The sequence below is a fragment of the Dictyostelium purpureum genome, assembly GCF_000190715.1.
Source record: "Dictyostelium purpureum unplaced genomic scaffold DICPUscaffold_291, whole genome shotgun sequence".
Lineage (NCBI taxonomy): Eukaryota > Evosea > Eumycetozoa > Dictyosteliales > Dictyosteliaceae > Dictyostelium > Dictyostelium purpureum.
The window spans coordinates 1-26623 of NW_003519627.1; the positions used below are offsets into that span (position 1 = coordinate 1).

The 26623-nt window shown below is 25.0% G+C and overlaps 11 protein-coding genes across 11 annotated transcripts; 7 read left to right on the plus strand and 4 right to left on the minus strand.

Annotated features, from left to right (window-relative positions):
• Positions 1-1051: 1051 nt before the first annotated feature.
• DICPUDRAFT_99093 (uncharacterized protein) lies at positions 1052-5133 on the plus strand (the record flags this gene model as incomplete). Its single annotated transcript, XM_003291630.1, has 4 exons — positions 1052-1153; positions 1233-1607; positions 1695-1839; positions 1917-5133. The coding sequence occupies 4 exons, from the start codon at positions 1052-1054 to the stop codon at positions 5066-5068; spliced, it is 3774 nt and encodes a 1257-aa protein (XP_003291678.1). The 3' UTR covers positions 5069-5133.
• A 253-nt stretch (positions 5134-5386) lies between these two features.
• On the minus strand, positions 5387-6521 carry DICPUDRAFT_156300 (uncharacterized protein; the record flags this gene model as incomplete). The annotated part of the gene is made up of 2 exons (XM_003291639.1): positions 5387-5913; positions 5981-6521. The coding sequence occupies 2 exons, from the start codon at positions 6519-6521 to the stop codon at positions 5387-5389; spliced, it is 1068 nt and encodes a 355-aa protein (XP_003291687.1).
• Positions 6522-7268: 747 nt separating this feature from the next.
• Positions 7269-7837, plus strand: DICPUDRAFT_156301 (uncharacterized protein; the record flags this gene model as incomplete). Its single annotated transcript, XM_003291631.1, has 2 exons — positions 7269-7377; positions 7695-7837. 2 exons carry the CDS (start codon positions 7269-7271, stop codon positions 7835-7837), a joined length of 252 nt encoding a protein of 83 aa, XP_003291679.1.
• Positions 7838-8046: 209 nt separating this feature from the next.
• DICPUDRAFT_89494 (tryptophan 2,3-dioxygenase) lies at positions 8047-9416 on the minus strand (the record flags this gene model as incomplete). Its single annotated transcript, XM_003291640.1, has 3 exons — positions 8047-8377; positions 8464-9240; positions 9319-9416. 3 exons carry the CDS (start codon positions 9414-9416, stop codon positions 8047-8049), a joined length of 1206 nt encoding a protein of 401 aa, XP_003291688.1.
• Positions 9417-10049: 633 nt separating this feature from the next.
• On the plus strand, positions 10050-11524 carry DICPUDRAFT_156303 (uncharacterized protein; the record flags this gene model as incomplete). The annotated part of the gene is made up of 4 exons (XM_003291632.1): positions 10050-10089; positions 10172-11069; positions 11163-11390; positions 11497-11524. The coding sequence occupies 4 exons, from the start codon at positions 10050-10052 to the stop codon at positions 11522-11524; spliced, it is 1194 nt and encodes a 397-aa protein (XP_003291680.1).
• Positions 11525-11862: 338 nt separating this feature from the next.
• Positions 11863-16123, plus strand: DICPUDRAFT_99095 (uncharacterized protein; the record flags this gene model as incomplete). Its single annotated transcript, XM_003291633.1, has 3 exons — positions 11863-14427; positions 14512-14884; positions 14957-16123. Exons 1-3 carry the CDS (start codon positions 12038-12040, stop codon positions 16121-16123), a joined length of 3930 nt encoding a protein of 1309 aa, XP_003291681.1. The 5' UTR covers positions 11863-12037.
• A 684-nt stretch (positions 16124-16807) lies between these two features.
• DICPUDRAFT_82343 (uncharacterized protein) lies at positions 16808-18374 on the plus strand (the record flags this gene model as incomplete). Its single annotated transcript, XM_003291634.1, has 5 exons — positions 16808-16937; positions 17013-17152; positions 17311-17526; positions 17599-17890; positions 17962-18374. The coding sequence occupies 5 exons, from the start codon at positions 16808-16810 to the stop codon at positions 18372-18374; spliced, it is 1191 nt and encodes a 396-aa protein (XP_003291682.1).
• Positions 18375-18622: 248 nt separating this feature from the next.
• DICPUDRAFT_57488 (uncharacterized protein) lies at positions 18623-20453 on the minus strand. Its single transcript, XM_003291641.1, has 2 exons — positions 20349-20453; positions 18623-20270 (listed from the first exon to the last, which is right to left on the minus strand). The coding sequence occupies exons 1-2, from the start codon at positions 20398-20400 to the stop codon at positions 18700-18702; spliced, it is 1623 nt and encodes a 540-aa protein (XP_003291689.1). The 5' UTR covers positions 20401-20453; the 3' UTR covers positions 18623-18699.
• A 359-nt stretch (positions 20454-20812) lies between these two features.
• DICPUDRAFT_82345 (uncharacterized protein) lies at positions 20813-21169 on the plus strand (the record flags this gene model as incomplete). The annotated part of the gene is made up of 1 exon (XM_003291635.1): positions 20813-21169. One exon carries the CDS (start codon positions 20813-20815, stop codon positions 21167-21169), a length of 357 nt encoding a protein of 118 aa, XP_003291683.1.
• Positions 21170-21321: 152 nt separating this feature from the next.
• DICPUDRAFT_89500 (uncharacterized protein) lies at positions 21322-22968 on the minus strand (the record flags this gene model as incomplete). Its single annotated transcript, XM_003291642.1, has 2 exons — positions 21322-22394; positions 22629-22968. The coding sequence occupies 2 exons, from the start codon at positions 22966-22968 to the stop codon at positions 21322-21324; spliced, it is 1413 nt and encodes a 470-aa protein (XP_003291690.1).
• Positions 22969-24066: 1098 nt separating this feature from the next.
• DICPUDRAFT_82347 (uncharacterized protein) lies at positions 24067-26322 on the plus strand (the record flags this gene model as incomplete). Its single annotated transcript, XM_003291636.1, has 1 exon — positions 24067-26322. The coding sequence occupies one exon, from the start codon at positions 24067-24069 to the stop codon at positions 26320-26322; it is 2256 nt and encodes a 751-aa protein (XP_003291684.1).
• Positions 26323-26623: the final 301 nt, after the last annotated feature.

The window sequence follows — 26623 nt, forward strand, 5'->3', positions numbered from 1 at the left end:
TACTAAAATAATTTAAATTTAAAATAATTAATTAACTTCTATTTTTATTTTTTGTTTTATAAATAGTACTTAGTATATGTTTTATTTTTATTTTTTTTTGTTTAATAAAAAAATATTTTATATAATATAATCATAATATCAATTTATATTGTTATTATAAAACAAACATATTGTAAAAATAATAAAATCATTTATATAATTAAAAAATCAAAAAAAAAAAAAAAAAAATTAATAAATAATAATATAATAAAAATCATTATCATTATTCACCTTTTTTTTTTAATTTTAATTTCCACTTTTTTTTAATTTTAATTTTTAATAATCAAATATTCTCACTAATTCTCATATATTAATATATACATATACTATATAAAAGTATAATATAATTTGTTGTTTGTTTATTTATTTTATTTATTTTATTTATTTTATTTATTTATTTATTTATTATTTAATTACTTAATATAATAATAATTTTTTATTTTTTTTCCCTATATGTACATAAAACAATCATCATCAAACACACCCACACTCAAACCAAAGATATATAGTATTATATAATAGTGTACATACAATATAATAGTTTAAATAACATAAAATATTTAATTTTTTAAATTTACATTTATAATAATAAATTTTAATTTTTTTTTTTTTTCTTAATTTTTATTTTTTTTATTTACTATTTTTATTTTATTTTACTTGTGTTTTTTTATTAAACAATAATAATAATAAAAATAATAAAAATAATAACAAATAACTTGTATTGTTTTTTTAAAATTGTATAGTTTATAAAAAATTAGATTACTACTTTGCTTTTTTATTTTTTTTTTTATAATTATTTATTTTATATTTATAATTTTATAAATCTTATCAGTATATATAATATTAATAAAAATTTTAAATACTTTATTAGTATACAAAATAAAAAAGAGAAAGAAATAAAAAGAAAAAGGTTTTAAAAAATCTTTCAATTTTTTTTTTTTTTTTTTTTTTATTTTCATGTTATTAGAATAACAATTATTTCCATTTTAATAATATAAATAAAGAAACAAAAATGGTTGTCGTTATTTGGGGATGGCAAGAAAACAAATTTACAACATTAAATGAAATCATATTATTCGATTTTATAGAAGATAATAAAAAGTTATATTTTAAAGTATATATACATACAATTCGATTTTTTAGCATAAAACAACAAGAAATAAAATATTAATACAAAGTTTTTTTTTTTTTAGATTTTCGAAAATGAAAGAAAAAAAGTGTACAGTACAATTAATGTAATAGGTAGAAAAATGGATCATAATATAAATAATAACAATAGCAATAATAGTAATAATAAATTTATTTTATCATCAAATGGTTCACAATGGTTTAATTTAAATAAAGGAATTATAATTGTCGAATGTGAAAATGATATTTTTTTGATCGAAGAAATAGATTTAGGGAAATTTCCAATACTGGGGCCATATATCAAAAATGAAGAATTTATGGGAACATCATTATTAGAAAATATTTCAACTATAGAAAAACAAGCACAATCTATTTATTCAATGAAATCAAATCAATTAAATGGTGAAACAATGGATAGAAAATATAAATCAACTTTAGATGTAAATATTAATATATTTGGTTACCATTTTTTTTATTATCAATTACAATAGATTTTTAACAATATATTTTTTTGTTTATTATTATAGGATTTTAGAGAATCAATTGTTCAATTAGAAAAACATTGTAAATATTTATTAAAAAGGGTTAATTTAATTAACCAATCTATCAAATATAGTGTAATAAAGTCAATTAAATTTTTATTAAAAGAAATAAAGTTTGAATATTATCATGGTATGTTTTTATTCATTACATACAATTAAATCGATTATAATGGAAAACCAATACTAATAATAATTATTAATTTATAGGTGATATCAACATAAAGAGAATAGAACTATTTTCACAATTAAAGAAATATTTAAAAATTCACTTTTGGAGCAATAACCTATCATTAATAAATAGCAATGTTAATGACATGTCAGATAGCAACGATAGTATTAGTAGTGTTGATGATAGCAATTCACCATCCAATTTAAACTCGTCCCTATCATCATTTCCTTCGATTTCATCACCAAGCAACTCATCCTTTAATAATATAAATGCTCTTACTTTTAGCAATAACAATCATTTGAATGGAAATTATAATATCGACGATACATCAAGCAACTATACAGACTGTACCAATACAACAAACTCGACAACTACTACCACCACTACAACTACAACAACACCCAATAATAATTTTAACTATAATACATCACTTAGCAACAGTGGCTGCAATACCCCAACTGGAAAAAAACTATCACTAAAGAAAATGGGCAAAACACCATCATTCAAAATACAACTAATACAAGAGGTTTACTTGGAAATTATGGACCAGTGCAAAAAAATAAAAAATAATCTTTATGAACTTTTAGATAAATATCAAAGCGAATATATTGAAGATCCAACAACCAACTCTACCAACTGTTCAATATATACCAACACTACATATGCAGTCACACTAGAAATTATTGTAATGCTAATTAAAAACTCAAAGGATTTCAATAATCAAATAAAGGCACTAGATATGATTGACTCAAAGAAAAGATCGATAGAATTAACAAATATCTCAACAAAACTATTTTTAACCTCGCTAGTATTATTTCCAACCTTAATAGAATATTTTGACAACGATTTAATTGAAAAGCAACAAACATTCTCACCAAAATTTACAGTAAAAACTCCAAAACTACCAAGTCCATTAAAAAATATTATAAATGAATCTGATGATGTATTTGAGAATGAATTTGAATCAATAAATAATAAAACTGCAGCTATAACAATAAATAATGAAAAAGAATTAAATAATTTACCAATAATAGTAGAAACAAGTAGTAAAAACAATTCATATGAAAAAGATGATTTAGTTTTAATCATTAATCAAATTTTAACAATTTTAGAACTTTTTATAAAAGAATATACAAAAAGTATTGGAAACAATGATATTTATAGTCCATGCCTTCAACAAAGTATACAATCATCAGCCTCAGAAAGTATTTCACCAAAATGTGGTTTATTTTTATCTCACTCTCTATCAACAGACTCCCCAATGACTTTTGTAAAAAGAAATATTACATCCAGTAGTCCAAATTCCTTTTCTTCAAACCAAAGTCCATTAAACTCACAATCACCAAGCCATATATCAACCAATCCAGCACCAACCCCCCCACCTATCGTTATACCTGTACCTGTATCTACAACAACAACAACTACAACAACAAGTAATTTAACTCTTAGCTCCACCTATCATCACCCACCACCATTATTTAATAGAAAATCAACTACTGGATCCATTGTAAGCTCACCAAACCATTATCATCATATTGGTGGTAACAATAATCAATCAGCAATGTCACCATCAATGTTTTTTAACCACACTGGATCACCATCAAAACCTGGTAATGCCAATGCTTCATCTGTAGGTAGTGCAGAATCAACACCAACTTTTCAACTAGATCTTTGTAATACCATGGAAATGCTAAGTTCTCTTAAAGAAGGTAAAGATAAAGAAATGAACAATGATTTATTAATACCCAATGGTGCCAATGGATTAATTCCACATAAATCAATTGGCAAATCTTTTTCTACAGGCAATTTTTCACCTACTGTTGGAAGAACATCGTCTTTTGAAGAGAATCAACTACAAACTGCAATAGATAATGTTATAGAGGTATTTCCAAATTTAACAAAGAAAACTGTTGATACCAGTATTTGGATTGAAGAAGAAAAGGAATTTATTAATGTCCATTATATAAACAATACCAACTCCGAAGATAAAAACTATAAAACAATTAAACATGCTTCACTTAATCAATTAATACTAAAACTAACAAGTGAAACACATACCGAATTAAAATTTGCCAAAACTTTTATTACCACCTATCGATCTTTTACAACTGCCGAAATTTTTTTATCTAAATTAATTCAACGTTACTTTACCCCCAACCTAAGAAATATAACACCACATATTTTCATACAAAAGATTCAAACGCCAATTCAACTACGTGTTTTGAATGTACTCAGACTATGGATCGAACAATACCCAGCGGACTTTCATAAAGAGATTTTAAAAACCCTAACATCATTTCTAAATGCAACAAGAAAGAATGGTCATGGTCAATTAAGCGATTTAATCTTAAAGAAATTTAACAACACCAAGTCACCTGAAAGATTAGTTGTACCAGCCGTAGTAGTTCCTAAACAAAAGATATTTTGGAAAAAATATACATCCGAGTATATTTTCTCATTAAGCTCAAACGATATAGCAGAACAATTAACTCTTTTGGATTTCGACTCTTATAAATCTATTGAAGAAATCGAATTATTAAATCAGGCATGGTCCAAACCAGAACAAAAAATCAATACACCAAATATTGTAAACATGGTAAACCGTTTCAACAACTTTAGCTCATTCGTTTCATGGGCTATTCTTAGGGAAAATGATGTTAAAACCCGTTCAAAAATGATGTTAAAAATGATTAAAATATGCTATGCCCTTTACAAACTCTCAAATTTTAATGGTCTAATAGCAGGTCTATCTGGGTTAAATACAACCGCTGTCTATCGTCTAAACTACACCAAATCCCTTATAGCAAAACAGTATCAAAAGAAATTCGACTTGCTTTGTTCTTTCATAGAGACTAAAAAATCCCATAAAACCTACAGGGATTTAATTCATTCAACATGTCCACCATTGATTCCATATCTTGGTATCTATTTAACAGATTTAACATTCATAGAAGATGGAAACCAAGACGAAATCAAAGGTTTAATCAATTTTAAAAAAAGAGATTTAATTTACAATACAATTTTAGAAATTCAACAATATCAACAACAAGGCTATACAATCAAACCCAAGAACTCAGTTTTAAGTTTCCTATGTGAACTACCCTCTGTAAATGATAAAAAGAAATTTGAAGATGAACTTTATGAACAATCAATACTACTTGAACCAAAAAATTTTGTACCAAAAAAGTAATATTAAAAAATAATAAAATTAATTTTAAATAAAAAATAAATAATTTATATATTTATATATATTATAAAAAAAAAAAAAAAAAAGGGTATATTTTAGATAATAAAAAAATGGTTTTTATTTATTTATTTATTAAATATAAAATAAAAAAAATATAAACTTTAAAAAAAAAAAAAAAAAAGATTGAGGATACATCGTGTATACTTTAAAATAAAAAAAACAACAATAAGAATAAAGATTTCTTTTTAAATATATGTTTTGTTGTTGTTTCTCCAAATTAAACTATAACCACGATTTGTTTTTTTTTTTTTCTTTTTTTTTTTAATAAATCTTTGAACCATAACCAAAAGTTAATTTAATTCTTTCTAAAATATTTCTTCTCCAACCCTCTTCAGTCTTTTCAAACTCATCAATTGGAATACCAGTTTGGACGATTTCAACATTGGTAAGTGGCTTGCCGTCTACTGAAAAGTTAATAGTAACAAGTGATTCAACACCGCTGTCCCAAGTATTGAGTCTCCAAGTTTGAACAATTTTTGAACCTGGTGAAAGAGTTTTATTGATACCTGTAATGCTGCCGCCATATAATGAGAATTTACCACCTTCTTTATTTTCAAATACACAATCGCTTTGAGTGTAAGCTCTGAGTTTACCTTCGTTGACAAAAGCATCAAAAGCATCCATTGGTGAGCATTGGAACTCTTCTTTAATAGTTAAAGTTTTAGTATTGGACTTTTTAACAGGTTCTGGTTTTTTAGCAGCAACTGGTTCTTTATTAATAGTAGTTGATGAAGTGACTTTTGCTGGTGTTGATGTTTCTGTTTCTGTTTGTTTTTTAGTTACAAATTCTAAATAATTTTTATTAGTTAATAAATATAAATTGGGCAATGTAAATTAAAATAATGGATAAATTACCTTTCTTTAAAAGTGAAACAAATTCTTGACAAGTTTTTTGTACAATTGGTACACCTACAGATTTGATTTGTGAAGAAATTTGGTCGATGGTTTTTTTATTATCGCTAGTGGTTGGTGTAATTATTGAAAATTTAACTAATGGAGCTTCATCACCATTTTCGTCGGCAATATATGGTACGGTGAATTCACCATTAAAAGTGGTCATTGGAGATGGCTCAACCTCTTCTTTACCATTACTATCTAAAGCTGGTTTTGGTTTAAACTTGCATTCCCATTTTAATTTTACATCTAATTCGTAGAGGAAGATAGTTTTTCCTTTTCTATTATTTGCTGTACATTCACCGCCAACAGTTGGAGTGCCACTAATTGAAATAACATAGTCTCCATTTTCAACAAAAACTTTCTTTTCGAATAATTTATTGAACATTTGTTTAGCCCATGGTAAACAATCTTTTTCGGACCAATGCCAACCGTTGACATTGTGACCATCTGTTCTATTTTCGACAATCCAACGTGGGTCACCTTCACCTACTTTAGCCATTTTTTATCGTTTATTAAAATTATTATAATATTTAAAAAAAAAAAAAAAAAAAAAATGGATATTTAAAAATAGTTTTTTTAGTGTTATTTAATTATAATTAAAAAAAATAAAATAAAGGTGAAAAAAAAAAACTAAAAAAATTTTATTTTAAGAAAAAAAAAAAATAAAAAAAAAAAAATAAAAAATTTTTTTTTAAAAAAAAAAATTAAAAAAAAATAAAAAAAAATAAAATTTCAATTAAATTGCTAATATTGTTCTTTTAGTTTTACTGTTCGTTTATTTCTAACACCTTTTTAAATATATTAATAATATATCTATTTTATGCTTGTGTTTATGCGGGGTGTGTGTTCTTTTTTATTTTATTTTATTTTTATTTTCATTTTTTAAAATGTAAAAAAAATATTAATTACTTTTTAATATTATTTTATATTATTGTTGGTTTATGATAAAAATAATCACCTAATATAAACAAACAATAGAATAAAATCTAAAGAGTATTTAAGCAAAAGCTAAATCTTTTATGGGTCCATAAATGTAATTCATAAGAAATAATATTAGTTTTTTTAAATATTTAATTTTTTTTTTTTTTTTTTTTTTAAAATTTTTATTTTTTTTTTTCAAAAATTTTTTTATAATTTTTTTTTCGTTTCATATTTCATCATTTTATATAATATATTTTCTATATAATCATTTTTTTTTTTTTCACCTTTTCTGTAATATATTTATAAATAAAAAAAACGATATAAAATGGTTCGTGGTAACATTAAAGATTTAGCTATGAGATATTTAAAGGTTGGTGCTAAGAAAGTATGGCTCGACCCAACTCAAATGGAAAAAATTAGAGAAACCAAAACAAGTATGTAAAAAAAAAATCAACCGATAATTGGTATCAATTTCTAGTATCATTTTCCACATCAAAACTATAATTCATCAAATTTCACAATTAATTTACAGTATTTAAAATCATATGCAAGTGATCAAATGAAAATAATAATAAAATAAATGGATAGTTGATCAAGTTGTTTCAATGGAGATGATACTGGTTTTGATAGCAATAAAAAAATAATAAAAATAATACTAACAATATTTTAATTTTTATTTTAAACAATAAAATAATAAAATCAATAAAATCAATCAATGAAATAATAATAATAATAATTTGTATAATTACAGGAGAAGGTATTAGACAATTAATTTCAGAAGGTATTATAAGAAGAAAGTTTACTCCAGGTGGTTCATGGAAACCATCAAGAGGTCCATTCTTAAACCCAAAAGACTCAGTTTTTAAATTAAATAACAATGTTAAATCCGAATAAAAATTTTAAAAAAACTATTTATATATATTCATAAAGAAAAAAAACAGTGTGTATTTATTTTATTTATGCATTTTAATGACAACTACAAAATTTTTCTATATCCCTTTCTTTTTTTTTTTTTTTTTAATAAATTAATCTTAATATTTTTAAAAATTAGTTTATTTTTTATTTATTTATTTATTTATTTGTTTTAATTTAAATTAATGAAATTATAAAGTTGACCAAGCGAAATCCATTTGTTCTTTGACAACTGATGGGAGTTGTGGAAGAGTATTTTTTGGAATTAAATAACTTGAAATGTTGAATAAATCGAGGAAAATTTTGTATCTATCACCAACGGTGGTACGAAGATAATGATAACCGGATGAACCACCAGTTCCTATTTTGGCACCAATAATTCTTTGGACCATCATTGTGTGACGGAATCTCCATAAAGTTAATTGTTCATCAATTTCTGTTAAAAGATTTAAAATGAGGAATGGTGTGTGGAAAATTGGTTCATCTTTATATAAAAATATTAAAATTGCTGATTGTAAAGCTCTAAAATAAAAATAAGAAATTAATAGTAATTAGTAAAAAATAATGGTAGTTGAACTGAACTGAACTGTTAACCCTGTGATGCTTACTTGTAACTTAATCTAACCTCTCCTTTTTCTAATTTGGAGTTGTATGTTTTTTCATCAAAAAGGGTTGAAAAAGATTCCATGTTCTTTTGAGCTTCTTTGGTTGATTGATCTTTCATATCTTGGGTTAATTCAGTGTTGGATTGAATTCTAGCTAAATCGTTTTCGAGAATTTTATCGACTGCACTTTTGTAGGAGCTCCAAAAATCATAACCTTTATTGTAGAGGAATGGATTACGTTCGAGCCATTGAATTACCAATTGAAGTAATGAAGTTTCGTTTTCAGTGTCGGATAATTTTTTACGATCATCTTCGTTAAAGAAGCTAGAGTAGTGATGTTGTTGATATTGAACACGAGTTTGTGGTAAGATACCTAATTTGTTTTCAATCATACGGAATTGTACTGATTGGAAACCACTTGCTGGTACTAAAAGATTACGAAACTCTAAAAAGTCAACTGATGTCATTGTTTCTAAAATGCTAATTTGATCGACTAAAAGTTTTTGAATCTCTGTGACTCTTTGAAGACGATTGACAATAACGCCGTTTAAACGTTCTGGTGTTGGTGGGGTTGACATAATGTTACGAATTGAATCAATTTCGTGAATGATTTGTTTGAACCATAATTCGTAAGTTTGATGAATAATTATAAATAACATCTCTTCGTGTGCTGGTTGTCCTGCTTTAACACTTTCTAAATTTTGAATACCTAATAATTCATTTAACTTTAAATAGGAACCATAATAAACACCCTTTTGAGCTTTATGTGCATCTAATGCTCTATTATTATTATATTTTTAAAAACTATTAAAATTTTGCGAAAATAATAAAAATGAAAGATATGAAATAAAAACATACGGATCCATTAAAGTTGCTTTTTCAATAGATTCTGCAATTGTCTTCTTTTCATTTTCGTTGTTATTTACATATGGTTGATGAAATTGGCATCCACTCATTCTGATTTGTATATGTATTTATTTTATATATATATTGCCTGTATTGAAACCCTACAAATAAATATATATAAAACTAAAAGCTAAATAATTAGAAAAATAAAAAATAAAAAATAAAAAAATTAAAAAATTAAAAATTAAAAAAAAAAAAAAAAAAATAAAATTTAGAAAAAAAAAAAAAAATTAAAAAATCGTTTTTTGTATTGAAAAACTTTATTTTAAATTTGGAATATACTGTAAATTTAGATTTGCATTATTAATACCACCTTTTCGTGCAAATGGGTGTTTTTATTTATTTTTTTTTGAAAGATTATATATTTATTATTTAAATCTTTTATTATAATTTAGGGGTATATGCAATACTTAAATAAAAAGCAAACTATTCCCCTATTTAGTTGCCTTTTATTTATTCTTTTAATGTAATTTCTTGGTTATAGATAATCCTATTTGTGAATATTTATTTAAATAAAAAAAAATTTTAAATATTTTTTAAAATTTTTTTTTTTTTTTTTTTTAATTTTTTTTATTTTGTTTTTATTTTTTTTATTTTTTTTTTTTTCGATTATTAAATTAATTTTTAGTTATAAATAAACTTTTACTATTTTTTTATATATTTTAAAATTATAAATAATAAAAATGACAAGTAAATCAACTAAACAACCACCACCATCTACTTGTAAGTATAGGTAGTAATTAATAATAATTAATTGTAAAATAATGAATATATTAATATCTGAAATTTTAAAATATAATACCAGTTACTGCAACAGAGGTCGAAGTCAAACCAACATTCGAGTCAATGGGTTTGGGTGAAGAGTTATTAAGAGGTATATATAATTATGGTTTTGAAAAACCATCAGCAATTCAACAGAGAGCGATTGTACCAATTATTAAAGGAAGAGATACAATTGCACAAGCACAATCAGGTACAGGTAAAACAGCAACATTTTCAATTGGTGCATTACAATGTATTGATGTTAATGTACGTTCACCACAAGCATTAATTTTATCACCAACTAGAGAGTTGGCTCAACAAATTCAAAAAGTAGCATTAGCATTATCAGAGTATATGAACGTTCAAGTACATGCATGTGTTGGTGGTAAAAATATGAGCGACGATATAAAGAAATTAGAAACAGGTGTACATATTGTATCAGGTACTCCAGGTCGTGTTTTGGATATGATTACCCGTAAATCACTCTCTACACGTCATATTAAAATGATGATTTTGGATGAAGCCGATGAAATGTTATCTTTAGGTTTCCAACAACAAATTAACGATGTATATAGATATCTTCCAGAAGCAACTCAAATTGTTTTGGTTTCAGCTACTCTCACTCAAGATGTTGTTACTATGACCGAAAAATTCATGTCAAAACCAGTTCGTATTCTTTTAAAGCGTGATGAACTTACTTTAGATGGTATTAAGCAATTTTTTGTCTCTGTAGAAAAAGAAGAATGGAAATTTGGTACACTTTGCGATATTTATGATAGTTTAACAATTACTCAAGCTGTAATTTTTTGTAACACTAAAAAGAAGGTAGATCAATTAACAGAAAAAATGAGAGAGGCAAATTTCACAGTTGCCTCAATGCATGGTGATATGGTTCAAAAAGAAAGAGAAGAAATTATTAAATCATTTAGATCTGGTGAAAAGTAAATAATTATTAGATAATAATTATTAGATAATAATAATAATAATAATAAAAATTATAATAATACTAATACTAATTTTATTTTTATTTATAGCCGTGTTTTAATTACTACAGATATTTTAGCTCGTGGTATCGATGTTCAACAAGTTTCATTAGTTATAAATTATGATTTACCAATTGATCGTGAAAATTATCTTCATCGTATTGGTAGATCAGGTAGATTTGGTCGTAAAGGTGTTGCTATTAATTTTGTTAAAAATTCAGATATTAGAATTCTTAGAGATATTGAACAATTTTATTCCACTCAAATTGATGAAATGCCGTATGTATTTTAATATAATAATAATAATAATAAATAAATAATAATAATAATAATAATAATAAATAATTAACCATTTTACTAATTTTACATTTATTTATATTTTTAGAATGAATTTTGCAGATGCAATCAATTAATTTAAAAAAAAAAAAAAATAATAAAAAAATCAATAATAATTTTTTTCCTTTTTTTTATTTTATTTTTATTTTTTTTCTTTAACTCCTCGTTTTTTTTTTTTAACTTTATTTTTTTTTAGTTATTAATTGTATTCCTTTTAAATGTTTTTGTTGACTTTTAAAGAACAAATAGAATAAGAAAAATTTGTGTATATAAAAAAATAATTAAAAAAAATAAAAAAAAAATAAAAATTATTTATTTTTTTTTTTTTTTAATTTTTTTTTTTTTTTTTTCATTTAACCCACTTTCATTTTTTTTACATATTAATTATTTATTTTCTGTACACTTTCATTATAATAAAAAATAATAGCAAAAGTAAAATCTTATTATCAATAATAGTTTTATTTTGTTATTTAGTTTTGTTTTTTTTTGTTTTTTTTGTTATTTAGTTTTGTTTATTTTTTATATTTATTTTTTTTAATATAATAATAAAAAAACAAAATTAAAAATTTAAATAAATAAATTTTATTTATATGTTTGAAACAAATAATAGTTGTAACACAAGAGAAAAAAGAAGTGGTGGTGGTAATAGTAACAACAATAATAATAATAATAATAACAATAACAATAATCCAACATCAACGCACACAATAACAACTATGCAACCAGATTTACCTGTCAATGTATTTTGGGATTTAGAAAATTGTGCAGTACCATCAAACTTAAAGGGTATTCATGTTGTCAATGCTATTAGATCGTTTGCATTACAACGTGGAGTTTTAAAGAATATTTCGGCGTTTGCAAATTTAAAATTAATTAGGGATGAGCTAAGATCAAATCTTCAAGAATGTGGAGTTCTTTTACATGATGTTACTAGAAACAAATCAAATGCCTCAGATATTGCTATTCTTGTAGAAATTTTAAAGTTAGTAATTGATAACAAACCACCTCATTGTATAGTATTGATTTCCGGTGATAGGGATTTTTCAAATGTTTTAAATACTTTAACTTTTAGAAGATATCAAGTTTTTTTAATTCATTCTACCCATGCCTCCGATGTTTTAAAATATTCCGCTACTGCTTCTTATGAATGGATATCTTTATTAAAGGGAACAATTAAAGCACCAAGCTCACCACCACTCAGTCAAATTAATCAATCACAACAGCAACAACAACAACAGCAACAAATAGCATATCAACAACAACAACAACAGCAACAACAACAACAACACATTCAATATAGTCAGCAACAATACAATCAACACTATAGTCAACATCAACAATATAGCCAACAACACCAACAATATAGTCAACAACACCAACAACATCAACAACCACAACATTATAATCAACAATATCATCCACAAAATAACCAGCAACAAAATAATCAACAACAAAATCACCAACAACAGTATCAGCAATCACAACTACAACAACAACAAAGAGTATTTTTATCAAGATCTCAAAATAATACAAACAACAGCCCTATTAAAGCTACACAAAACCAACAACATCAGACACCACCTCAACAAAGTATTCAACAACAACAGTTACGTGATGTTTCTTACACTTCCCATCATTCAAGAGCAAATTCAGAGTCACAAATTTCTCAAATAAAAGAAACTGCACCTTCTTCATCACAACAAGAAAAGGAAAAAGAAAAAGAAAAGGAGAAGGAGAAGGAGAAGGAAAAAGAAAAAGAAAAAGAAAAGGAAAAAGAAAAAGAAAAAGAAAAGGTTCAACCAGCGCAACAATCACAAGGAACAACTACAAATACAACACAAACACAGCAAACAAGTGATTCAACTGAACAATTGGGATCATCAAATGAATTCACAACAATTGAAAAAAATAGTAGTGGTGGTAGTAAGGAAAAAGACAGTAGTCCTCCAGTTGTAGGTGCGTCACCAAATTCAAAACATAGTTCTGATTTTGAAAATCAGTCCGAGTATGAAGGTGAAATGGCTGATAATGATAATGATCTAACAGTAGATTCATTTGGTAATGAAGAAGATCAAAACTCATTCTATAAAGAAGATAATTTTGAATTAGAATCAGAAATATCATTTTTAAATACAACCACTACAACCACAAACAATAATACAATTAGCAATCCTGAAAATGAGGCAAACTACGCAAATGAATATTTATATCCAGATGAAAGAATAGATATTTCAAAAGAAACAATTGATACCATTGTTGTCTATAATGAAGAAGAATATGAAGCCACAAATAACAATAGTAATTTCTCACCCCCTTTAAATCATTCAAACTCAATAGTTGGCGAAATTAATCATATTGATCTAGCTAGTAATATTATTTCTAATACAAATAATATAAATAATAATAGTAATAACAATTCTGTAAAAATTAGTAGTGGTAGTGTGTTAAAGAATAATAATGTAATATATAATTATTTAAATAGTACTTTGGTGTGTGGCAATGGAAAGAACAATAACAATAACAATAATAATATTAATAATAATAAAATTAATAGTATTAATAATAATAATAACAATAATAACAATAGCAATAACAATAGCAATAACAATAACAATAATTCACCAAATATAATAAAGAAAAAGAAAAAAGTCAATAAAGGAAAGGTTGTATCACCAACAAACTCAAGCCCAGCAACATCTCCAAGATCAACCGTTGGTGGCCCAATTACAGATTTTAGCACTTTATTTGAAAACATTCCATTGGGTAGCAATTCAATTTTTCTCAAAGATACTCTTTCCAAGTTCCAACCTCTTTTAGAACTTTTAGATAATAGTGAACATCGAAAATTAACATTTTCAGAAATTGGTATCAAATTACCCTACTCTTTAATTAGCAAAATTGGATACACAAAATTAAATAACTATTTATCTGATGCTCAAGCACTTGGTTTAATTGTTGTAAAAGAAATAAGACAAATTTTGTAAGTATACTGATAAATTTAATTTTTTTCTTTCTTTACGACTCATACTTATTACTAACAACAATCTTAATATTTAATTTTTAGATGGGCATTTCCAGTTTATTCATTAGATGGCAGAGTTGCAATTGATGTTTCGCCTGGATCTAAAAAGATATTAAATCATCTCTTAAAGACTTTAGAAAGCTTAAAAAAAGATTATTTTAGACCTACAGAATCACAAATTTTAAAAAGAATGAAAACACTAGGCTATCCATGCTATAGTTTCGATCTTATTATCTTACCAATTGCAATTTCGTGTTCATTTATTATTGACGGAGAAAAACCACATCGTGTAATGTATCCACCATCTGGAAGATTCGAAGGTATCGACCCATCTGATCCAAATCCAGATTTCTTTTTACCACATACTTGGAAACAACTTGAAGAGTTCTTAAAATCATCACACCCAATTTCAAGAGTAAGCAAGTTTTTATTTATTTTTTTTTATTTTTTTTTGATTATAATACTAATAATATTTTATTTAAATTAGAATGGAAGATATGGATTCGCAACATTTTTAAAAGAATCAGGTCCAAATGAAATTAGAGAGATGCCATTAGCAGTAATTACCTCTATGGTTGAATTAGCATTTAAAAAGAAACTATTGACTTATAAGAATTGTAATGTATTTAGTAATATGGAGGTTTTTGTTGGTGAAATAAATTCTACATCCGAAGTCAGTGCCAATGATGGTGATAATTCAAATGTTTCCGCTGATAATGATGCAACTGCAGCTTCATCAACATCCATAAATAACAATAATGGCATTACATCAGCATCAGCATCAACATCATCACCAATAACTGCCTCAACTGGCCCAAGCACTAATAATATCTCTGGTAATACTACTAGTAATATCACTAATAATATTGCAGGAGGAATTAATGATAATAATATAAATAGTGCAAACAATATAGCAAGTAATAGCAATAGTAATGTAAATAATAATAATTCAAATAACAATAATCCAAATAATAATAGTAGTAATAATACAAACAATAATAGCAAAGATGGTTTAGGTAATATTGGTATTTCAAATAGCTTAGTTATTGGGAATAATCAAGATAGTTTACCAAACTCTAACGAAAAAGATATTAATACAAACAATATAAATAATAATAATAACAATGGTAATAGTAATAACAATACAAATAATATCAACATTAATAGTAATATGAATAATAATATTATTAATAGTGGTAATAATAATAATTCCAATGAAATTGATAACGACTCAACTTTGGCAAATAATATCAACAATAGTAACAACAGTAATATTATTATTAATAATAGTAATAATATGAAACAAGAAGCCGAAGTTTTGGTACCCATTACTTTTACATGGCCATATAGTGGTCATGTTATTCAATTAACAGGGTCATTTTTAAACTGGGATAAAAGAATACTTTTATCCTATGACCCTCAATTGAGTACCCCGCCTCAAACGATCGAGTTGTCGAGAATCGAAGAGAAATGCTCAGATAGCATTAGTGAAAATGCGGTCGCTATTAGATCAGTTATTGTTCGCTTGGCTCCTGGTAGGTACGAGTATAAGTTTGTTATCGATGGTAATTGGGAGTATGACCCACAAAAACCAATTCTTACAGATGAACATGGTAATGTTAATAATATTTTAAATGTAATTACCCCAAAATAATAAAAACAAAAATCATAAAAATAATTAAATCAAATAAAAAAATCAAATAAAAATCAAATAAAAATAAAAATAATTAAATTAATATAATTAGTATAAAAACAAAAAATAAATAAAAATAATAATAAAGCATCAATCAAAAATAAATCATTCAACATCATTTTTAAAAGAAAGACTCAAACCAAAATTGTTATGAAATCCTCAAATTTTATTAATATTATATAAAAATAGAAAATTAAATAAATTCATTTAATATCATTTTTATAAAATTTTTTTTTTTAAAATATTATTTTAAATTATTTTTTAAATTATTTTTTAAATTATTTTTAAAATTATTTTTTAAATATTTTTTTTTTTTTTTTTTTAATTTATTTATTTTTTAACTTAAAAATTTTTTCTTTTTTTTTTTTTTTATTTTTTTTTCTTATTCGTTCTATATAAATTATATATATTAGTTTAATAAACAAAAAAGTTCTTTTCAGCTTATTAGATTAAATCTGTATATATATATATATTTCATTTAATTTTTTTCTTTTTTTTTATTGCTGTATTTTACAATAACTTAACTTACAGACAATAATTTTTTATATTCTTTTTTTTTTTTTTTTTTTTATCACAAGCAGTTATATTTTAATTTAAATACAACATTGCACATTAATCCAAATTACAATATATTCAAGTGTTAACATGGCAGATATTTTTCAATATAAAACCAAAGATGGTACATTAATAGATTTTGATGTATCAAGACAATCATGTGAAAAATATGGTTTTTTCGCAGGCTCAAGAGTAATGACACCAAAAGGTGTTGGTACAGGTAAATCATACAATATAACAAATTATAGGATTTGTTTATTTTATTGTTACTAACCATTTATTAATTATTATTTAGTTATTGGAGTTTATCAAAATAACTTATGGTTCCACATTGAAGGTGATGAAGGTGCATCATTTTGGGACAATGGAAAAGATTATGAATCATTGGTATTAAAATTAAATGTTCAATTAATTGATGATGAACCACCCATTGGTGTAAGTTTTATTTTATATTTTTTATATTCCTATCATATCATATATTAATTAAATTCCTATATTTTTATTTCAAAAAAAAAAAAAAACATGAAAAAAATAAATTAAATTTTTAATTTTTATAAAAATTAAAAAATTAAAAATTTTTTTTGTATACTCAGCCACTAGAAAATAGATATAGAGTAAAAAGAATTAGCTATCTTAAAAAGGAGGTCTCCATTATTCTCCAAAATGAAAATGGACCTTGCCCATTAATTTCAATTGCAAATGTTTTATTGCTCCAACGAAAAATTCATATTGACAGTGATCTTCAATATGTCACCCTCAAGAAACTAGGGGATTTAATTATGAAATATGCAAAGAATTTATATGAAGGTGTAGGTTTAACAATATAATTTTTTTAAAAAAAAAAAAAAAAAACACTAATTTTCTTTTATTTATTACTTTAGAATCAAGATGTTTTGGATATTTTAGATGATTATGATAAAAATGTTTTACCAACTTTAGAAAAAGGTTTAATTGTAAATATTTATTTCGATAATATTTCAGGTTTCGAAAAAACTGAACCATGTCAAATTTTTGATTATTTAAATATCAAACTCGTTCATGGCTGGATCCCTGACCCAGAGCAATTAGATATAAAGCAAATCATTGGATCATTGAGCTACAATGACTTGGCTCCAAAAATTGTATCTTTCGAGCAAAGCTTTCCAAATGCTAAAGTAGACACTCAACAAAAAGGTAATTATTATTATTATTTATCAATACCTATAAATCTTTTAACTAATATATCAATATTATTTTATAATTAGTCAACGACTTTGCCAATAGCAATCAATTAACCGAGCACGGTTTACATTTGATTCAAGAGAATTTAAAAGAAGATGAACTTTGTGTATTTTTTAGAAACAACCATTTTGCCACAATGACCAAACACGATGGATATCTTCACATTTTAGTTTCAGATGTTGGCTATGAAAGAGAAAGCAATATCATTTGGGATAGAATAATGTCTAAAGAAGGAGAATCAATTTTCCTTTCTGGTGATTTCCTTTCCAGAAAAGATGAGCTCATCATCGAGGTTGTAAACACTTTAAAATTATTTGGTTTCAAAGATAGTGAAGTTGATGAAGCTAAACATTATGTCCAAACAATCGATAAGGTCGATTGTGATTTAATTGAAGAAGCCACAAAATTCCTCCAAAGCAAAGGCTATTCACCATAAAAAAATAATAATAATAATTAATTTAAATAGATAACAATAATAATAGAAATAATAACAATAGTAATAATAATTAATAATATAAATTTTAGGATATTTTTTTCTTTCTTTAATTTTTTTAATCTTTTTATTTAATTTGTTGTAATAATGAAAAAAAAAAAAAAAAAATTAAATTTATTCACTTTCTTAATAATATTATAATATTTAAATATATGTATAAAAAATAATAAACAAATTAAACTTACAAAAACTAAATATCAAAAACTTTTTTTTTTTTTATTATATAAATATTTTTATTATATATTTTTTATACAACAGAGTTTTCTTTTTAGTGTTTATGACCATGACCACCATGGCTATGACCGTGACCACCATGGCTATGATTATGACCACCAGCATGACTATGACCGTGATCACCATGATCGTCACCGCATGATTCTTCTTCGGAAAACTCGATTTTCTTTAATTCTGCATTCATAACACCCTTTTCGATTAATTGTTCGACATACTTGATGTTTCTTTCTAAAATTTTCTTTTCATTGATTAAAATGTATAAGACATATCTTCTTTGAGTTGTTGGGTTATTTTTCATTTCTTGTTCGTCTTGAGCTAAAGTGGTTGGATAGCCTGATAATCTAGCTTTTAATGAATCCAAAAGTAATTTAAAAGCTTTCTTTTCATTTTCCTCACTGATAATATTGAATGCCTCTGGTTTCATATCCATTGGACCTTGATGGTGGTGATGGTGACCTTCTTCTTGTGGTGGAGCTAATTTTTTAGTTTCTTCTGGTGATAAAGCGGCAATACGATAGAATGGGATAATTTCAGCTGGTAATTTTTCGGATGATGGATTTTGTGAGAGTGAAACTGTTTGACCAACTCTTAAACCACATCTTTCTTCAAGGATATGAATCTTGTCATGAGCGATATCACGATCGTCTTCATTATCTAAATCCATATCAAATGAATAGTCATCATTTAAGTTGGTTTTTAATGAGAAGCCTTGGAATAAGTAAAATTGGGAATTTGGACGTGGACCGTAATACATATAAACTTGTTCACCCTTTTTATAGCTTTTAGCAGCAGAGCAGGTTAATACATGTTTAACTGGATCGATAAAAGTTGTAATTTTGCCACCATGTGAAGAATGATTGCAAAAGTCCCAAAATGGAATAAGTGCCATTTCTTGACCTCCACCGACTGGATTTTGACGACTTTGAACAGTTGCAACAGCCCAAATAAAAGCTTCATAGGTGAAATTTGAGGTTTGGAGAATACCTGGATTATTATCGAATAATTGATAGAAATAACAATATTGACGCATTGAGCCACGAGTATAATTAACTGCAGTTTGGAAAACTGGTGAACCTTCCAATTGCTTAAAATCCTCTATGCCCCAATAACCAATGGTGGAGTATGTTTTTGGTAAAACTTTAAGATATGGTGCGATAGATGAATCTGGATTTGTTGATTCTTTAATTAAATAAAGAGCCAAAACTAAATTTGGTACTCTTCTAATAAGATTATCACGTAATAAAATATCATATCCTGATTGGCCAAATGATTTTAAAGCTGTCATGATGTCAATAAATAATTTTTCTGGTATTTCGAGAAACTCTTCACCCTCTTTAATATCACATGTTGAAACTAAACCTGAACCTTCTGCAAGATTTCTACCAATTTTAACTTTTGATTTGGTTTCATCAAAACCACTATTTTTTAACCATTCCATAAAGTTTGAAACTAATTGTTGATCAGTCTCTTGTTTAACAGCTATTTGTTTACCTGTTTTTTGTTTTTGAGTAGTTAAAGTTTGTTGAAGTTTTTTTAAACCATCGAATAAATCGAGTGATTTTTTAAAATCATTTATTGTGATGTTGTAACCAGTTTCCTTATCATCTACAATTTAAATAATTATTAGTTAGCCAATTTGAATTTTTTTTTGATTAATGCTCGATCTAAAATTGATCTACATACGTTCATTGATTTTTTCGATTTGTTGTTTGATTGAAGCTAATGTCTTAATCATTTTTTCCTATATCTTATTAAGATTGAATATAATTAAATTTAATTCAATTCTTTTGATGGGATAAAGAAAAAAAATTAAAAAAAATTTTAAAATTTCAAAAAAAAAAAAAAAAAAAAAAAAAAAAAAAAAAAAAAAACTAATAAAAAAAAACTAAAAAAAAAGATACTTTAAAATAAAATTAAAAACTTAAAAAAAATGAAATATCCTTAAAATTTAATAAATATAAACTAAAACCATTCAATGCTATATCTATTTAAATTAAATATGATTAAATAAATGGTTTAATAAAAAAATAAAAAATAAAAAAATTAAAAAAAAAAAAATTTAGATAATTTAAAAATTTCTTTTTTTTATTTTTTTTTTTTATTTTTATTTTGTTTATTTTATTTTATATTAAATAATTTATTAAAAGATGTTATCATTCGAACAATCACAAATATGGTGGAGAATTGGTGGTATCTTAACCTGTATTGCAGTAGGTCTTGATGCTTATAGTTCTCATGGACTCCCAAAAAAAATTGAAGATGCAAAAAGAGTAGAACAATTCAGAATTGGTTCAAAATATCACATCCTTCATTCAATGGCATTGTTTTTAGTTCCATTTTCAAGCAACTCAACTCTTACAGGTGGATTATTTTTAGCTGGTATTACTTTATTCTCTGGCTCATTATATTACATCTCACTTAAAAACAAACCTTGGTTTGGTAGAATCACACCAATTGGTGGTTTACTTTTAATGGGTGGTTGGTTATCTTTTGCTTTCAACTAATAAATATTAATATAATAAAAACATAAAATAAAATAAAATAAAATAAAATAAAATAAAATAAAATAAATAAAATAAGAAACCTTATAAAGCTTTTTTAATTTAAAAAAAAATATTATTATTTTTTATAGTATATATTTATTTTTTTATTTTTTTTAACTTCTTATTCCATTTGATGGTAAAGAATATTTGTTCATGAATTTTCCTTTGTATTCTTGTACTTCTTTTTCAAAGAATTCTCTTCCAATTAAATCAATTTGTTTATTATAAATATCTTTAGCCATTTCGTATAATGAAATATCGATCCAGTTTCTTTCTTTAATTTCTTCAATAACATCATCTGGAATGGTATCAACTGAAACTCTTTGTCTACCTGTATTGATTTTTGAGAATCTAATATTTTGAAGACCTGAATAATGTGATAATAAAACTAATGAACCAACGAAATCCTCTGTAATACCAACATGTTTAAAAGTATACTTTAAGTGATGATGAGCTATTTGCGATATGGTTTCGTTTCCAAAATCGCTCCAACCTAAACCACAAATCATTCTAGCTTGTTCATTATTGGCAGCGGCGCTAACCTTAATCCAATCCCTAAGTTCGTATTTCATTGCGAGATCGTGGAATGGATCTTTTCTATTTTGTCTATGGTAGTAATAGTTTGAAATTACTCTATCGACTGGTTCTCTGAGCATTGTGATGTATGAATACTTGTTTAAACCATATTCGTTGGCTGGTAAACGATCTGGATATACACGTTCATAATAATTATGAAGACCATATCTGATATGACCGAAAACAGTATCTTTCTTAACTACATTTTCCAATTCTCTATAGTTTGGGTGCATCCAATGGTGAGCGAATGAATCACGCTTTTCATTTCTTCTAAAAATACCTGCTAATGAACTTCCAGCTGTTTTTGGTACATGAATAAAAATATGTGGTTTTGGTAAGAGGAATGGGTTTTCTTCTTTTTTTAATTTCCAAGTTTGATCTTTAATTTTACGTTCCAACTCTTCGCCAGTTGGTGGTGTATAGTCCTCTGGGATTTTTGGGATTGATGCATAACCTGGGTCAATATCTAAATTCTTTAAGATTTCAACTTCATCTTTCCACTCTTGAATTACAACTCTTTGAAGATGTTCTCTTTCTTTTTTGGTTAATATATCAATCTCAATATCTATTCTTGGTTTTTCCTTTTGTTTATAGCTTGGTGGAACTCTAACTTTATTTTGAATTCTTCTTTGATGTTCCGCCAAAATTATTTTTTGTTCTTTTGTCATTCTTTCATATTGAACTTGAACCTCATCATTTGAATCACCATTATTTTGTTGCTCTTGTTCTTTTTGTTGCTCTGATGCTTCTGTTGGTGTGGGTGTTTGAGTTTGCTCTGGAGTTTGCTCTAATTCCTTTCTATTTTCTTCAAATAATAAAAATTGTTGTTGACCTGTTTGTTGACCTGTTTGCTCTGGTTTTACTTGGTCCTCCTCTTTTTTTAAATGTTGTTGTTGTTGCTGTTGTTTTTCAGCTTGTTGTTGTTTTTCAACTTGTTGATCAATGATTTGTTGTTGATTATCGACTTTTTTTTCGTGTTGTTGTTGTTTTTCAACGATTTGTTGTTCTATTGCTTTACTGACAGAATCGGTGTTTATTGAACCGCTATAGGATGAAATACTGGCACTTTGAACAAATACAATAACTAAGATGGCAATAACAATAACCATTAAAAATATTTTACTTGTATTGTTTTTTTTACCATTGTTGGGTTTATTATAAAGTGTTACTTTTCTATTGAACATTTTGATTTATTTATTTGTATTAAATAAATAAAATTTATTTATAATTTTAAAATTTTTAAAATATCTATTTTATTAAATTTTATTTATTATTTTTATTTAAATAAAAACAACCTTATTATTATTACTGATATAATTGATTATATATTTTAATGTTATTATTATTATTTTTGCACAAATAATATAAAAATATATATAAATAAATAAATAAACGAATCCCTATTGATTTGACATAAAGTCGAAAAGTATCCCAAAAGATGTTGAGACGCAACTAAATTTTAAAAAAAAAATAATAATATAAATAAAAAAATTTTAAAATAAAAACAAATTGGAAAAGTTTTAGTAATTATAATTGCTAACTCCTTCAGATATTTTGTATTAAATTTTCAAAAAAAAAAATAAAAAAAAAAAAAAAAAAAAATAAACGATTTTTTTTTTTTTTATTTTTTTTTTTTTATTTTTTTTTTTTTATTACTTATTTCCTAAATAACAATTGAACTGAATTTTTCTTAATTTCCTAACTCGCAGATATAATATATTGTAATTAAAATCTTTAGATAACATTGTAAATAATAAAAAAATATTATTAGCCAAATAAATAAAAACATATCAAATAAATCAAATATTTTTTTTTTTTTTTCAAAAATGTCATAAAATTTTATTTATTTTTATTTTTTTCATTTATAGATAATAAATAACTTCCTCCTTTTTTTTATCTATTTTTAAATTTTACTAAATGAATATGTTTTTTTTTGATATCATATTGTTTAAAAAATAATGAAAAAATCTCATTGTTTATTTATGTTTTTTTATTATTTCAAAATTGAACTACATTGATCAAAACTTGTTTGTGTTAAAAAAAAAAAAAAAAAAAAAAACGAAAGTGTTTTGTAAAAAAAATTTTCATTTTTTTTTTTTTATTTTTTTTTATTTTAATTTTTTATTTTTTTTTAATTTTTTTTCGAATTTTTTTTTTTACTATTTATTTATTTTTTCAGTATTTGTTGCATTATTTTTTTTTTTATATAATATTATATATATTGTTTATTTTTGTTTTAATATTGTTTAATAACAAAATTAAATAAAAAAAAAAAAAAAAAGATGCAATCAATTATTAGATCAATTAATAATTGCAAAAAATTTACATTCACATCAAATTTAGTAATCAGAAATTATTCAAGTAATAAAGATGGGGTTAAATCATTTGAAGAATTTAAAAGAGAAAGAGATTTATTAAGAAAAAAGAGTGATTTAGTACAAAAGTTAACACAATTAAGGATTGCAGGTGGTAAAGAAGAACAGATTTCATCACTTTCACAAGAAATCAAATCAATCGAAAAACAATTAGATCCATCATTAGTCAGTTTTGTAGTTCAAAGCAAGGAACAAAAAGAAAAAGATTTAGAACAATGGAAATTATTCATAGAAAAGAAAGGTATTAAAACTAAATCAGAGTTAAAGAATGTCAATAGATTTGAATTTGAAAGATTTAAAAACACTGGTTTCTTAGATAATCAAGAAGAGCAAGACGAAAAAGTTGACCAACAAAGAAACCTTCAAAATATTTACAAACAAGCTATGATTGAAGATTTAGAAGAGTCAGTACTTTATAGAGATCCATACCAAATCGATATTTCATCCACTTCATTGATCGCCAAAAAAGATGAACTCAGAGATACACTTAAGAAATTTGCAGAAAACATCAAAAATAACCCAGAATACAAAAAGTTGGCTTTTGATTTCCTCGATCCATCAATTCCATTAAAAGACAAAATAATCTTTAAAGAAGAAGACTTAAAAGAATCTGACGTCGAAGAGTTTACTGAAGAAGAATATAAGCAATTCAAAAAAGATCTCAAAGCATTATATAGAATCGAAGACTCTGGTAAACAAGCACTCGAAACCAATTTAAGAAATATTAAATTTTTACAACAACATCTTGTTAATCACATTGATGAAAACGGTAACATCGATATCGAAGGTTTCCAAAAGAACCCAATCGTCTTTGAAAATTCATTCAATAAGAAGTTCCATCCACTTGCAAGCACAATTACCAACCATTCAATCTTAACCCCAGAAGGTCATGCACCAATGCCAACAGGTGCCTACGATGAACTCATGGAAAGTGAAATTCCATTAGATATATCAGACCCAAAAGTATTAAAGAGATTAGCCAAAGAAGAGGATGAAGAAGTCACTGCCGACGAAGAATCTGAAGACTCAGAAGATGCTGATGCAAGTGAAGAAGACATTGACGAATTAGATATTTCAGAAAAAGAAAATATGGCCGAAATTTATGAAAAAGATCTTTTCGATTTTGAAGAAGGTAACCAACCATTAGAAGATGCTGCCGAATTAGCCGAAGGAGAAGAACCAGAATTTATTGAATCACCAACAACTTTAAATGATGCTTTCGATGTAGAAAATTTAGATGAAACACCAAATGTTGATGTCCAAGATATGACACCAGAGGAAATTATGCAACAACAAATTTTAGTTGATGGTCGTATTAAAGATTCACAAAAATTATTAAAGTTTGAAACTGAAACCCCAGAATATGCATCAACTTGGGCCCTCAATAATATCACTAAACAAGTTAAAGAACAACTCGAACAAGAACGTATCGAACAACTCGAAAAAGAAGATCCAGAGTTAATCCGTAATTTCATCAAATATAAAGTTGACGTTGAAAAAGAAGTTGCTAAAAAACGTGCTGAAGAAGAATCACAAAAATACACTTTGGCTAAAGCTGCAATCGAAAGAGATGTTTTAGAATCAATTCGTAACGAACCACAAGCAAATACAATTTATAATAAAAATACCGGTAAAATCCATATTCCAAAGAAGAAACATTCCAACTGTTTATTATGTAAAGATCCAAATTGGGAGCTTGATCCACTCAATGTACCATTCCTTACTTTATATGTCACCACCGAAGGTGATTTATTACCAAGAGCTTTCTCTGGTAACTGCTTAAAACATCAAAAGAAAATCGCAAAAACTTTCAAACATGCTAAATCACTTGGCTTATTTAATTACAAGAATGGTGAATTCGCCATCGAAGATCCAAATGTTTACAGCTTAAGCAATGCCGAAATGGAAGAATATAGAAAATGGTACATGGGCGATTACAGCAAAGAAGAATGGGAAGAAGTTATTGATGAATTTGGTGAACTTGATGAAGATGATGTTGAAGAAGATGAAGATTATGATGATGAAGAGGATGAAATTGAAGAACAACCACAAATTGTACAACCACAAAAAGAAGACGGTTTATTAGTTGACGACATTAGAGCTGAATATGGTGTTGAAACTAAAGAAATGTTTAATTATGGTGGTCAAGAAAAAAATAAATAATAAATATTAGATTTAATTATAAAAAAAAAAAAAAACAATTAAAAAATAAATAATAAACAATAAACAATAATTTAAAATATAAGTACCAATTATATAATTTTAAATAATATTTAGTTATAATAGAATAAGTTTTATTAATAATTATAAAAAAAAAAAAAAAAAAAAAAAAAAAATAAAATATTATAAATTTTAAAAATAGTATTAAACATAATTCTTTTTTTATTTTTTTAATATTTTTTATTTTATAATTGTTTCATTACTTTTTTTAATAGGAAATAGGGTATTTGGAGTTGTTGTTTTG

What these genes read in the sequence shown, in the direction of transcription:
- DICPUDRAFT_57488 (XM_003291641.1), bottom strand. Translation starts at nt 20,400, where the DNA reads ATGATTAAGACATTAGCTTCAATCAAACAACAAATCGAAAAAATCAAT. An exon ending in AATCGAAAAAATCAATGAAC is followed by an intron (nt 20,271 to 20,348) that starts GTATGTAGATCA and finishes TTTAAATTGTAG; the next exon opens with ATGATAAGGAAACTGGTTAC.